Below are 13385 nucleotides of genomic sequence, written 5' to 3' on the forward strand. Positions count from 1 at the left end.
TTTTATGATTCTCTATTGTTACTTACATGTATTCGACCGAGTTAGTTACAGCTTCGATATTACGACGGACATTTGAGAGACAAGTAGCATATTTCGTATCGCGAATATAGGTAACTTGATGTTTTCATATTCAAACGATTTTGAAAATTTTCAATTTCGAAGAAAGAACGTTAGAATTAAGTTGCCAATCGAAGAAAACTTTTGCTCAAAGAAGAATTTATAAGAAAGGTCATAGCTTCGATTCGAAACAATCGGATTTGACTTTTCATCGGTTTGAGATCGAGGAACAAAAGCATGATTCCCCCCGAGTATTCGTTAAATCGGGAGAACAGCGTTTACCAGGTCTCCAAGGAACATCCTCGACTATTTCAGAGAAAAACATAGAGCCAGGCGACTCAAAGACTAAGATTATTGGAGGAATTACAAATTGTTCGCGTAATGAGAAGCAGCATTAGCTTCGAAAGCTCCCCGAAGGACGCAAGGACAATGGAGAACGAGTCGTCCGCTTTTCTCTCGAGAAAAAAATGACCAAGGACGAACCGAGGATGTAATTCCACGGACCATTAGAATATCGCCGATCTCTCTAAATAAAGGGATTCGAAGAGTATCTCCGGAGAACGTCCCTGGGACAAGCAATTAGTTTGAGATACTTTTTAACGACCAAGCTTCTTGCCGTACTCGGTAAGTATTTTCTAGGGATTAAAATATTTTCGAAATATCTTTGATAGCGTCAGTATCGGTATTATCAGTATTAGTATAATTGCTGATAAAATAGGCGAGATTGTAAGAATATTTCTTAAAGATAAATTCAGTGTACGATGTTCTGCGACACGTCAACGATCGAACCATTCAAATTAATATTTACGATCCGGTATGGTCCGGTAAAGAGGAGCCGGTATGAAAAGCCGGCTAGAAAGATGAATAACGGTGAAGCGGTGAAAGTAATTCGATTAGTCGAAATTGGTACTAGTGAATGACGGTGGAACAAGCATTCAATTGCGAGGGACAGTGCTACGGCGTTCTTGGAACGACCAGAAAATCCGGCGGTTCAATTAACAACCATGCCGAGGGGGGGTCCTCCGATAGAACAAATCACGTGGTCGCATCGATTAAACGACGCTCGTTCGAGAGCTTAATTTCCGTGAGAATAAACAAACCTAATTTCTTCCATCGGGTTTCATTTCTATAATAAATGATAATAAATAAATAAAAATGTGTGACGTTTCAGTGATCACGTTACTGGCTGACATTCTATCTCTTTTTTATAGAGATTGGTAATGGAATTTCTTTTAAATTAACGATCATGATCACGTTTCGCATTTAAATTGTCGAAGGAAATTTGTTAAACGGTCGAGTCACTCCTATGACGTATGATTGAAGGAAGTATTTAAGAAGTTGTCAAGTTTTAATGGATGTTAGGCCTCGAGATAGATATTACGTGGCATTAAAAAGGCCTATATATGTATATCTACATCTACTTCGGTGAAACAATCAAAAACTGGAGCTTTAAGCTCGAAAATCTGTTCTAATCCGTGAGTCACTTTCTTGATTTAACGATTAACAAAAATTAAACAAATCCTTTAATTCTAACGCTCGATCGTCTTTCATTGTGTTGTATAACCAAAGATTAATATATATAAATATAGTTGTATAAAAGATCGATTAACTCACAGATGCAGCAAGCTGCCAATATCCTCGTGGCGTCGTCCGGCGGTGCACAGTCCGGAAACACTGGCTTCAGCACGTAAACGCTAAAAGTCAAGGCAACGATGGCCTGGCTGCAAGGCCGGACTATCATGCACTCGACCCAGAGCCTGATGAACGCCAGAAAGGGTCCGAAGGTCTCCATGATATACGCGTAATCGGCTCCCGACTTTCTGATCATGCAACCTAGTTCCGCGTAACAGTACGCACCTACCTGTCGTTCGACAAAACCAACAAACCATTTAAAATACAGACCATTAACAATAATATCTTAGATATTTTAGCAGTTGATGTATTTCTCGCAGTCTTGGGTGCTTCCGTTCAAAGTATCGTTAAAAGCGTGTAAAAACCAATTTTAATTTGAATAAATTTAAGTGTAAAATAAAATTAAACGTAATGTATTGAAGCGTATTCGACGATAGAAAATACTATGACGCATTGAAAAAAGGAATTGTCAGGCTCAAAATGTTTCAACACGTCTGTACGACGAATTGGTATCTTGTTTCTTAGTTAACAAAAGAATTTAACCAAGTTTTTAACTTTCTCGCGGCTGTAATGAATTTTTTATTCGAGTTCGTTAAACGGATAAAATACATATTCACGCGAGACCGTACGTATAACATCCATGTAATTCAATGTTCGTAATTACGAGCGATCGACTTTCTCCTTTCGCCGTTTTATATATTTCTAATGGCGCTTTGAAAGAATTGCCATGCGTACTTTATCCACGGACAGTGATCGAACTCGTTAGCGTACCAGGCTAATTTCTTCGCAAATCACATAGACGAGAGAATACTTCGGCATACCGTATAACGTCAGAAACTTGAGCGTATAAGCCGTCTAAATTCTAAACGTCAAATTCTACCGATACTCTGCCAATTCTACTTCACATTTCAAAATCTCCAACTTCTCTAATTGATTAAAACTTTCTTACACGTGTATGTAGTTGTTAAGAAAATCTCGATTTTGCGAATACATACTCCGTTTATGAAATGAACGATTTTAGGGAACGGAGCTGCCTCTGGCTCTAGGAAGGAAAAAATGAAATAATGGCGTATACGCACCGTGGAGAAGATACCGGAGGCTGTCCATACCAGAAGGCTGGCGTTCACGCTTCCTGTATACTTGAGAACGCCGGTCGGGCTAACGAATATGCCAGAACCAATAATGGAGCCAACGATCACGGTAATTCCATTCAATAGGGACATCTTCGCCTCTAGTTTGATCTCGTCGTTGGCTTTGTCGGCGATTGGAACCGGGTCATACGGCCCCTTCTCGTCATCCTTGATGCTTCCCGACTTCGACATCCTCCCTGCAGCCGAACCAATAAAGGTGAGTTTCTTCTATTTCTATAAGAATCCACGTACTCGGATTTACCACTTCGTTCATAAAATATGTATTCGACCCTTTTTATTCATATTTCTAATATTTGATATATTATTTCTAATATTTATCGTATTAGCTGGACGTAAATATCTACTATGGTCACTAGGATACAGATTCTTTGGGAGTTAACAGACTCGAGTTAAATCCTAAATAAGATAAACACGATCGGAATAAAAATTCTTCTCAATTCTTCTGAATACTTTTAGAGAAAAGCGGTAGCTTTTCCATTTTCCATCAAATATCTAGAAAGAAAGATAGAAAACACCACCTGTTGATCGAGCTCGATCAAGAACGGCATGAAATAAGCATCGTAAGGAACATGGAAACCACCGCGCAATTTTTTATCCTCGTACGTTCGATTCATTAGACAAAAAGCACCATTCTGAAGAATACAGTCAGTATAAATCAGCTTATCGCACCCAGTCTGCTCCACTTTTACCAATGGAATTTCCATCGTTTCGTTTCTTGTCTCTGAATAATTCATCTCAGTAAGAAAGGATACGGTGTAACTTTTACCTCGTAGCCAGAATGTGCCAATTCATCTCTCGACTTTTCACCTAAGAAGATACAAACTGATCAGTAAGAAACCAAATAAACTTTTATCTCTGAGCAAATGAAATGCAGCTTCGAACCGTTTAAAACACTTTGTTTCAAAGAACTATTTTAATCGTTGATCTTTATAAGTCCGAAAACCACGATATCTTATACTATCTGAAATACCTGCGTGTCGGTGGTGTTTTAATAAAACAAAATTTCATCACTTTCATTGCCAAACTGAGAAAGAATTTCTTAACCTTAATCGATAAATGCATAAAAGATATAACTTAGAAAAAACAAAGCTGGCACCCCGCTGGGGGTAGCCACCCACATGCTATATTTATTTTTATTTTATTTTTTTTTTTTTTCACCAATAAGATATAACACTTTACCAAATGTCCATAAGGACAAATTGTAAAAAACCAAAATAAAATAAAAAAAAAAAATCGATAAATTGAACAAGTCATGTTCATGAAATTTTAGTAACTTTTACTTTTGCGATTATTTGGAAAACATCGAATGGATCGTGTGTGTCTGCGCGCAATACGTATATACTATCGTCAAATATTATGCCTTGCATGGCGAATTTAAATGATCCGCCTTTGACATTCAGCTGATAATCAAATTAATGTAAAGTCATTCGTGCACGATAAAGTTTTTTTTACGAAAGTGTCGTCGTCTTCTTCGTCTTGTCCCTGAAAATTATCTAATCGGTAAATAACGTTCCAGGTATTATAAATATTGAAATAAGGAATATAATCACCAAAAATATTTCTACTAGGACAAAGAAACATAAAATCAACATAAAAAGTGAAAACGTTTAAAAATTTCCATCTCAAAATACGGATAGCAATCTCAAGTAAAATCTACCAAAAAATTTTCGATCCTCTTCGAGTTTCGAGACAAACAGAATTTCCAAAAAAAAATTATGTTTTTAGATAGAATTTATTAAAATTGGCGTGTAGTTTGCATAGTAAATGGATTATTATCCGCCAAGCACCGAATGCCGTCAGACGAGATCGTTTTCTGCACGAGCAACATCTGAAACGTAACTTTTGCACGCTGATCGCGTCATTGCAATTTTTTTCGAATGGAAATACCCTCCTTCGCGACCACGGAATTAACCAATGGTGTGCACAAACGTCGATACACACCTTTCTATCGCCTGGTCGGCCTTTATAACGTCGTTTGTCTGTTGGATTCCAGAAATTTTCGAAATACGATTGTAGAATTTTGCCAAATAGGTACTTTAGTGTATTTTATCGGTTAAAGTTGTTCTACGAGCAACAGAGAAGAATCTTTTTTTATGTAAAATGAGAGAATTGAAGAGATATTGTGTAAAACAAGATGAAAAAGAAGCTAATGAATACTTGATTTTTCGTACATAATTTTTATCACAGATATAATCGAGGATAAGTATTCTAATTAAACTTTTCTAGAATTACAACGAGTATTACGTTTTATGAATTTGTCTGCTCATTCTAATGATTCAGTAGCAATGAATCGACGATAAAGATGAATTTTTCTCTTTGATCTAATACTACTTTATTTACAAACATAATACAATGACATACTTTATAATTTAGTTCACAATTTTAATTATAATCATATAAAAATTTTCTTACACCCTTTGCTAAGGATATCAATCCCTTCCTTCTCTATATTTACGACCCAGGGCAAACTCAGTCACGTACGTCGCTACAATGATTTTCATACCACTGAATCGAACCAAGTGCTACTGTCTGCGAAGCTACAAAATTACAACGTGATCTGCCCTAGCTGTAAAATAATTTGCACCAGGGTGCCATAAACTTATCAAGCTATTATATAAACTTATTCCAGAATCGAACGCACTATGTTTAAACATTAATAATTTCCTCGTTTCTCGCGGAGAAAACTAAAATTCTCTTACTCAACGAGCGTTTAAGATATCTACGTTAAGTTTAACCTTGCACATTGTTTGCCGAACGATAACGAAATGAATTCATTGAAACCGAGTGTTACCCCTTTAGATAATCGATAAACTACGGAACGAAAATTTCCTGATACAAAGTCATATCCATATATCCAAGCAAGATCGTCTTAAGCAACGAGGAAAACACATTTTTCGGCCAACAGTTTCATTCAACCACACGCGGATCCAAACTAATCCGCAAAAAACTGTCATCTCTTGTACCGATTTTATTCTCGAATCGGTATCGATCGACCAATCGCATCCACGAACGACGATACACGCCTTTCTACCACCTGTACGACGAATACATTCGAAGGTGCAAAACCAGTTCTTAATCTGTTCCGCCACGTTTTTAAAGTGGTAATTTAATCGTACCTCGAATTCCCTAATTGCTTCATAAATTCATAACCAATCGAGACTGAGAGCTACTGTGTCAGATGGAAAGCGACTGGCCTTTACCTAACCTTTACTTCGCCTTTCCATTCTTCCATTATACCTACATACATACATACATACATATGTTGCACATAATGCACTTGACAATCGATTCGGACCGATTTTTCAAAGCGATTCATGTTAATTTCTCGCTGTGAGTGTATCGAATTGTAAAAAACAAACTTTAAAAGAATCGTAACAGAACTCTCCTCCGAAAAAATGTTACTCGTTAATGCCTATACACGTCAAACTATGTCGCGGTGCTAGCAGATATATCTACTTACGTACGTGTGGCTCATGAAAGTATCATATTTGTACGCTTATAGAAACTTCTTTTCAATACGATATGATATACCATGATTTTCGATAGAAATATGAAAACATATCTGTATAGAAATTACAAGATATTTATTGCAAGCGCACACACTTCAGAAATACAGGTATTCGAATAATCTTTCCGCGACTTTCCCTTAGATACTCGAAATTTTACTTATTACATTAAATAAGATAGTACATAGTACATGTACAACAAATTTAATGATACTAAACCGATTTGGTATATTTCAAAGGATATTAAAACGAGCACGAACTACTTGTGTACATAACATTAATTATATATATATATATGAAAATCGCTAAAAAAAGAAAAAAGGAATAAGGACGGAGGAGGAAAACTTTGAAAGCCAGTCGTTTTACATAAATAATCGTAATATCTGCACTCTAATGCAGATTCGCCGGCGTATATTTCATGTTAATTCTTCGGTTCGCAGCGGCGCAATTAGGTGCGTCGATCACAACAAAGTCATTCATCTTTTCACTATCAACGAGCACCTATGGAAAATGGCACGCAAACTTTCAACCATTAGCGTAGAAAGTAACCGATGGTAATATATTTTTATTAATTCTCCGATGTACGTTTAATTCCTTTTCTTTTCTAGAACATATTACGAAAGCCCAGAAGAATATCATCACTTTGCAATTTCTATTCCTAGATTTATTATAATTATGTATTTTTCTGTACATTGTAACAATTATTTTATCGTCATTATCGTTTAATATTTTTACATAACAATGTTTTTAAAATAACTATTTATAAATTTAAAGAAAAAAAATCGCAACCAATATACAATTTATTTACATTACATTAAAGACACGGTAGAGTAGCCGACAATCTTTATAAAATTAATAAAAATTTATTCCATAAACTAAACACACACACACACACAGAAATTAGAAAGGTAAACGAAGTTATGATACATAATCTAAAGTTCATTTACACCTCTGTATATACATATATATATATATATATATATATATATATATATATATATATATATACATATATATATATATATAAGTTTAAAATTTCGTAAACTTGACCCACAATATCGTTCTAGGATTATACTAACGACTATTCAAACATAACCTCTGATTATCCATCATTTTATTTACCAAGTTTCTATATTACCGGTAAGAAACGAAAAATATCGGTAAACTTTATTCTTCCTCTACATACCAAAGGTTCCATACGTGTGCTGCATCACGTTGAGCCACAAAATCCTTGCTTATTGGATACGCAGATCATCAAGCCGATGTGTCGATAAACAAGGGATATACGATACGAGTAGGATCAACGTAAATCGTTGTTAGAAAGCGAACTAGAAGAAACGAAGAATAAAACGACGACGTCCGCGCGAGACCACCGTAGGTACTATCGAAAGGGAAACGATAACGATCGATGGTCGATCTTGTCATGCATTTACACAGTCGATTGAAAAATAAGGTGTAATTGCATCCAACCGCAAGACGTAATTCGTTACCTGGCACAAAGTGTGAGTTTCCGTCGAATTTTCCTATATCGATTCATCGTAATATACTTATTAATCTTTTAGAAGAATCAAGATTCGTCAACTCGTCGCACGCTTCTGTCACTTAATTTTTTCGTTGTCGTTCCTTCAACCCAAAGCTGTCACATCGATATCGTTCATATCGAAGGTCGAACATCTCTGCGCTCGAATGTCAAACTGCTTGCGTAATCGATAAGTTTGAGGCGCCGTTTTGGAAATAATCAGGCTAATCGTCGATATTAAAATGCGTACAAATTGCGTGTCAGAGATGAAAGCAGCATATTCGGTGTAATCGCCGCCATTTAATCGTCCAATTTTAATCTCGAAGAAGTGATTTGTTAGTAAAAAGATGAAAAGTATGAAAATTTGTTTGGATTGTGATCAGTGAACGTGTGTTCATCCGCATACATCGATATATTTGTATAGTTAAGAATGGCTACGATACAGAGAGTACTGGTAAATCTATGCTTTTCACATTTTTCCTAAATCCAAAGGAACTATCGAAGAAGAAAGGCAGGAAGGATACAGTTTAAGCAAGTATGTGAGTACATACATCGTATTTACTACATTCATCGATCTTTATCCTGACATGTTCGTTTCGTCTATAACGCGCTTAAACCGATTAAAGACTTTTACTACGACGATATTGCATTAGTAACAACTTGAACCAAATATTAAATTACATACCATTAAACAAGTAAGTGAACGTGGCTTGTAAATTACACGTAACTTGTATCCTGTACGATTAAATTTCGATTAGTAGCGATTTGAAACCGTAATAATGGAGAACAAAACAACCTTGTTTATGTATTCTATGTTGTCAAATAGTCAACCATAATATATATGATATACATAGATATAAAACCCTGTTTTTATGATCGAGTCTACCGCCTTAAAAATATAGCACACAAATCCATTGTTATGATTAATGTTACTTAGAGTGTCCCTATATCGTGTCACTCGGAATGTTACACAAAATTTAGAAAAAATCTCGAGAATACCATCGAACCCTGAACTTTCTCCCCGTATTTACTCTTCTCCTCCCTATTTTTACTAGCTTATCTGTCAACCTGTATACGGTAAATATTGACAGACAGTTTGTGCCGATAATTACTTGTTAAATTGTAAAGTTATAACGCAATCGACACTCCTTAGAATCTACACTCGAGAAACAAGTCGCTTCAACAAACAACGCCACGTGAAGCTTGCAACTGGTGTTGATAATCGCACGGTGCCATATTTCATCTCGCGCGTCCTATAGCCGTGCATTATCGAATATCTTTGCATCTTGCGTTCAGAGATAGCATATTGTTTCAATCATCTGGTAATTGCTTTCACAATTGTAAATTTCCTCTGTGTATAGCGATAAGAAGTGAAACAAGGAAGGATGCTTATAAAAGTGGGATTGAGAAAGAGAGAGTATTATCGCACGATGTTTCGAAAATCTCGAAATAATTATGTAATTATATGTTACTTCGGTCCTATAATCTTACGCTTTAAAGTAGAAGGTGACGATAATCAATCTAATTAAATATGAAAACAAAGGATCTTTTTCTTTTTTTGTCGGAGAACGTAATTCATCGTTTCTGCGTGCAGTAAAGTACTGGTGGTGGAAAATTGCACCAGGAGAAGAATTTTACTAGCAATCTCCCAACAAGAAGAAACGTTTAACAAGCAACCCCCTTTAACGCGATCTCCTAATACGTCAGGTCTGGCAGTCGTACTGCTTCAAGCCTGTTCCTCGAACTACGTGTACAGTATGCACACGCATCGAAAAACATATACGAACGCGCTATTGTACTACTCCTTCCAACTAGTCATTTGTACTTTGAGCTTTGTGCAAAACTTTGTTCCGAACTTGCGTATAGTCGATCTAAGAACCCCTTTCTAGTCTATGGGTTTCATCTTGGATGACACGATACAACGATGTATTTTCTACTTCGAATCACGTTGAGAGTAACAATTTCTAAAAGCTTGCCATTGTGTAACACGCATCTTATCGTTACTTTCGTGTTTACCTTAAGATTGAATTTAAAGATCGGTAAAAAATATCGTATCTCTTCTAGCCATGTAATTATTTGCGGATCAACATATACATATATACCGAAAACAGTGAAAGTGGTTTTTAAACTAAGGAATTAAAAATATTACGGTTAAATCTGGTTTTTTATACATATGCATTGAAAACTAAACAGGAATTCCGATAAGTTTGAAGGATCCCGAAACTTTCGTGGAACATTACGTCAGTTCTCATTGATCTTACGCCGCCAACGTCGGTTAGCTCGCCGTGTAACGGGAACGTAACCTGTACTTAAGACAGCCGTACAAGATAACCACGCGACATCGGTCCCTTCATGCGACACGGATTAACGGAAATTATTATTTAAAAAAATCTTGTCCCCTTCGTGTCGCTCGACGATCATGACCAACGTCAACTTGAAACTTCTAAACGTTGTAAAAAGTTCACGAAATGTCAAACTTCAAACGCTGATACGAATTACAAATCTCGCTAATTTATCAATTTTACAATTTATTATTTCTTTCAATAATTACACCAATTTCATATTTTCTTCTTTTTTTTAAATAATTTTAATATCGATAGAATAATTTATCGAATAATTCGACATATTTAGAAAACTTCCTCTTTCCTTTAACAACTAATTAACTTTAATATCGTTATTAAAAATGTTCAATGATTTATAATACTGCCATTTCATATTTCCTTCTGATTCCAAATTTTTGTTAGACGATATTTATAAATGCTTAAGAGATACTTTGTTACGTCCGTAGATATCACACGGTATGTTTACCAGAGATGCGCTAGCGACCCTAAATACCTGTCAGAAATGGTAACTAAACGTGTTCAAATCATGCTGGGGATATATTATCGATCCGTTTGCAGTCGATTGTTGTGATAAGGGACAAAGTGTATTTTGTAATGCAGCACCACCGCACGGTCGCACGATAACAAATCCAATTGGAACATCTAATTTTCTGTAATTCGTTAACAATATTAACAAGCGTTTATCGCGATCACGTGTGCTATATCGTCATTTAAGATCGTGAATAGAAAGCCGCGAATAAAAGACCAATATATTTGGAACGATACTATTACGAAAATAAAATAGCGTACAAAGCCCAATAAGTTGTACTACTAACAGAGTGTAGTGACCAGTTATCACAATAATTAGATATAATGTCGATTACTATATTGCTATCTACTATGTTAATATATTTTTCTATTACTATCTGCTATGTCGTTCTACGTATTATATATATGTATATATATCACGTATAGTATATTAGTACATTATGTGTACTACTACGTTTTACGTGTATTATTAAGTTACTATCAAAATGAAACGAAAACCGTGTGTATTCAGAATAGTAGGTACTACTTTTTGTACAGAACTAGAATGATTTAGAAATTTGTACTATAGATTTGAAACGTTCTTTGAAACAGGAGAGCTGAATCGAGGTAAGAATTTGTATTTTCTCGTTATTGATTTTTTTCTGATCTTTTTTCCATACTGACGGGGGTCGAAATCGAGGGTCGAAACGAGGGTCGTAACGGAGGTCGAAACGGGGATCAACTACGACTACCGCGTACACTTGGTTTACGGTTACGTAGAAGTTTGAATACAAGATCGGAAGTACATGGCTAGTATTGGGAGTCAAAGGATGGCTAAACATAAAGACGTTGAAATCACATCATTGTTAAAAGTTACTTTGGTGTAGGGTCGATTTTACAGATACATCAAGAAGCAGGATAGTTTCGTAATTAAACAGAAATGTCTAATCGACACTCGTGTACGTGGCGTGCGTACTTGTAAACAGAATATCGAATAGTACGAGAAGAAACTCTGGTCGAGTGTCAGAGTTTCGTTACAAATTCGACTGAATCACGACCGAAGCACAGCTGAATCTCAACATGGTTACAACTTTAACGTCTAGCTCCTTTTACTAAGATCAATTCACGACTTGGCACATCGAACGTTCCGTGTTCATAAAAGATTTGCATGTAATATTTCAGAGTGGAAAGACAGACGCGCTTAACGCGATATTCACAGGGTGTGCTAACCCGCTCTGCTAACCGATGGAAGAAAAGGCTAGTTTCCACCGGCGTGAACGTAGCGGCACGACGGGCGAAAAAATCAATAGACCACGTGGGTCGCCGACCGGGTTTTCCGAACCTAGTTTTCGTCCTACGTTATCACGCCGGATAATTTGACGTCAGACAAAGAATTTCGCAATTCGGCGGAAAAAAGTAAAGATGATTGCCAAAGGGAGCTGGCGACATCTCTACGAGAAGGGTTGATTTCGTTAACCACCGTATCCCCAAATGTGCATCGTGGCTCTCGTATCTCAATCATAGGCGTCACAATAATATTCAGTCGAAGAAACATCAATGGATACGATTCTTCGAATATTCGCTAATAATGTTTAAAGTCGATCAATTTCTCGATCCTAATTTCTCTAGTTCTCTTAGGAGAGTGATAATCTACTTAGCCCTCTGGCTACCACGACTGGCGTCGTTATTCATAACGTAACTTGCATAATAACATTACCGACACGACCTTACGAGATTACTCGATGTCCCATCCTTTAGCTATTTACAGTAATTCGCGCCAATATCCATCAAACTTTCATTCAATATTTCCCTCGCTTATACAACCCTCCACGTTCATCAGACACCAAACAAACACCAAAAAGATAAGTCCATTGAAAATTACTCACTGAATAATCGATATTCGGAGGAAACGCGATGCTCAACCTTTAGAGATTCTATGTAGTTCTCTTGTCAAATATCACTGGTCACTGGTGCGTATAGACAGAGGATAGCCTCTATCGACGATCGACGCGTCACAGAGAAAATTCACCGGGATACGATGTCCGGTATACACGCGACGTATTCAAAGCATCGTTCTTGCTCTCCGTATCCTTAGTTCCTGTTCCGGTTGGTTCGGGTGGTCCGATAGTCGACACCAGCGACTGCCGAGGGCGGATGTGATCCAGCACGACGTAGCACGAGGATTAGAGAAGCCACGAAACGTGCGGCACACTGGTCGAGCTCTGAATGACTGTCGTCGAACGTTCGTTCCGTTCGTGGGCTTCGAGCATTATAACGTGCGGCAACGAGTGCCGGCGCATGTCGTCCCTCTCCTCTCCCTTTCTCTCACCACATTTTCTGTCTCTTTCTCTCTGTCTTTTCTCTGGCGGGCCTATGAAGCCTTTGTGCGCGCGTGCATCACGGTGCGTGTACATGGCCGCGGAGTACGAACCACGCTATGCCACCCTAGAGCTTTATCGACCGGTCTATCGGTCGTTCCTTTCTACCAATTATTATTATCTCGACCGTTCTTCTCGGTAGCGATTTTGCATTAAGTTAGACGTCTTCCTCTATGTCTCAGATGCACGATGTATGGGCGTTGGAGCGTGATCGAACTCTGCCCCAGGCTGGAATTTAGGGGATCCTACGATCGCTGGTTGTACGATTTGCAAATGGATCCTTTGCTGGAGGT

At 37.2% G+C, this 13385-nt stretch overlaps 1 protein-coding gene across 5 annotated transcripts in view; it reads right to left on the reverse strand.

Moving 5' to 3' along the window:
* LOC132911827 (large neutral amino acids transporter small subunit 1) overlaps positions 1–13006 on the reverse strand; it is a 28540-nt gene extending 15534 nt beyond the window's left edge. For 3 of the 5 annotated variants that reach the window (XM_060968803.1, XM_060968804.1, XM_060968802.1), the window contains exons 1-3: positions 7533–7572; positions 2769–3016; positions 1672–1918 (exon numbers count right to left, since the gene is read on the reverse strand). In XM_060968803.1, the coding sequence (XP_060824786.1) occupies positions 1672–1918; positions 2769–3016; positions 7533–7557 (520 nt within the window). In that variant the 5' untranslated portion in view covers positions 7558–7572. Of the gene's footprint in view, positions 1–1671; positions 1919–2768; positions 3017–7532; positions 7573–8550; positions 8631–12600 lie in introns of those variants that run through there. The other 2 variants (XM_060968805.1, XM_060968806.1) reach the window with 2 other exon arrangements.
* Positions 13007–13385: the final 379 nt, after the last annotated feature.

Source organism: Bombus pascuorum, chromosome 11 (genome assembly GCF_905332965.1).
Source record: "Bombus pascuorum chromosome 11, iyBomPasc1.1, whole genome shotgun sequence".
Classification (NCBI taxonomy): domain Eukaryota; kingdom Metazoa; phylum Arthropoda; class Insecta; order Hymenoptera; family Apidae; genus Bombus; species Bombus pascuorum.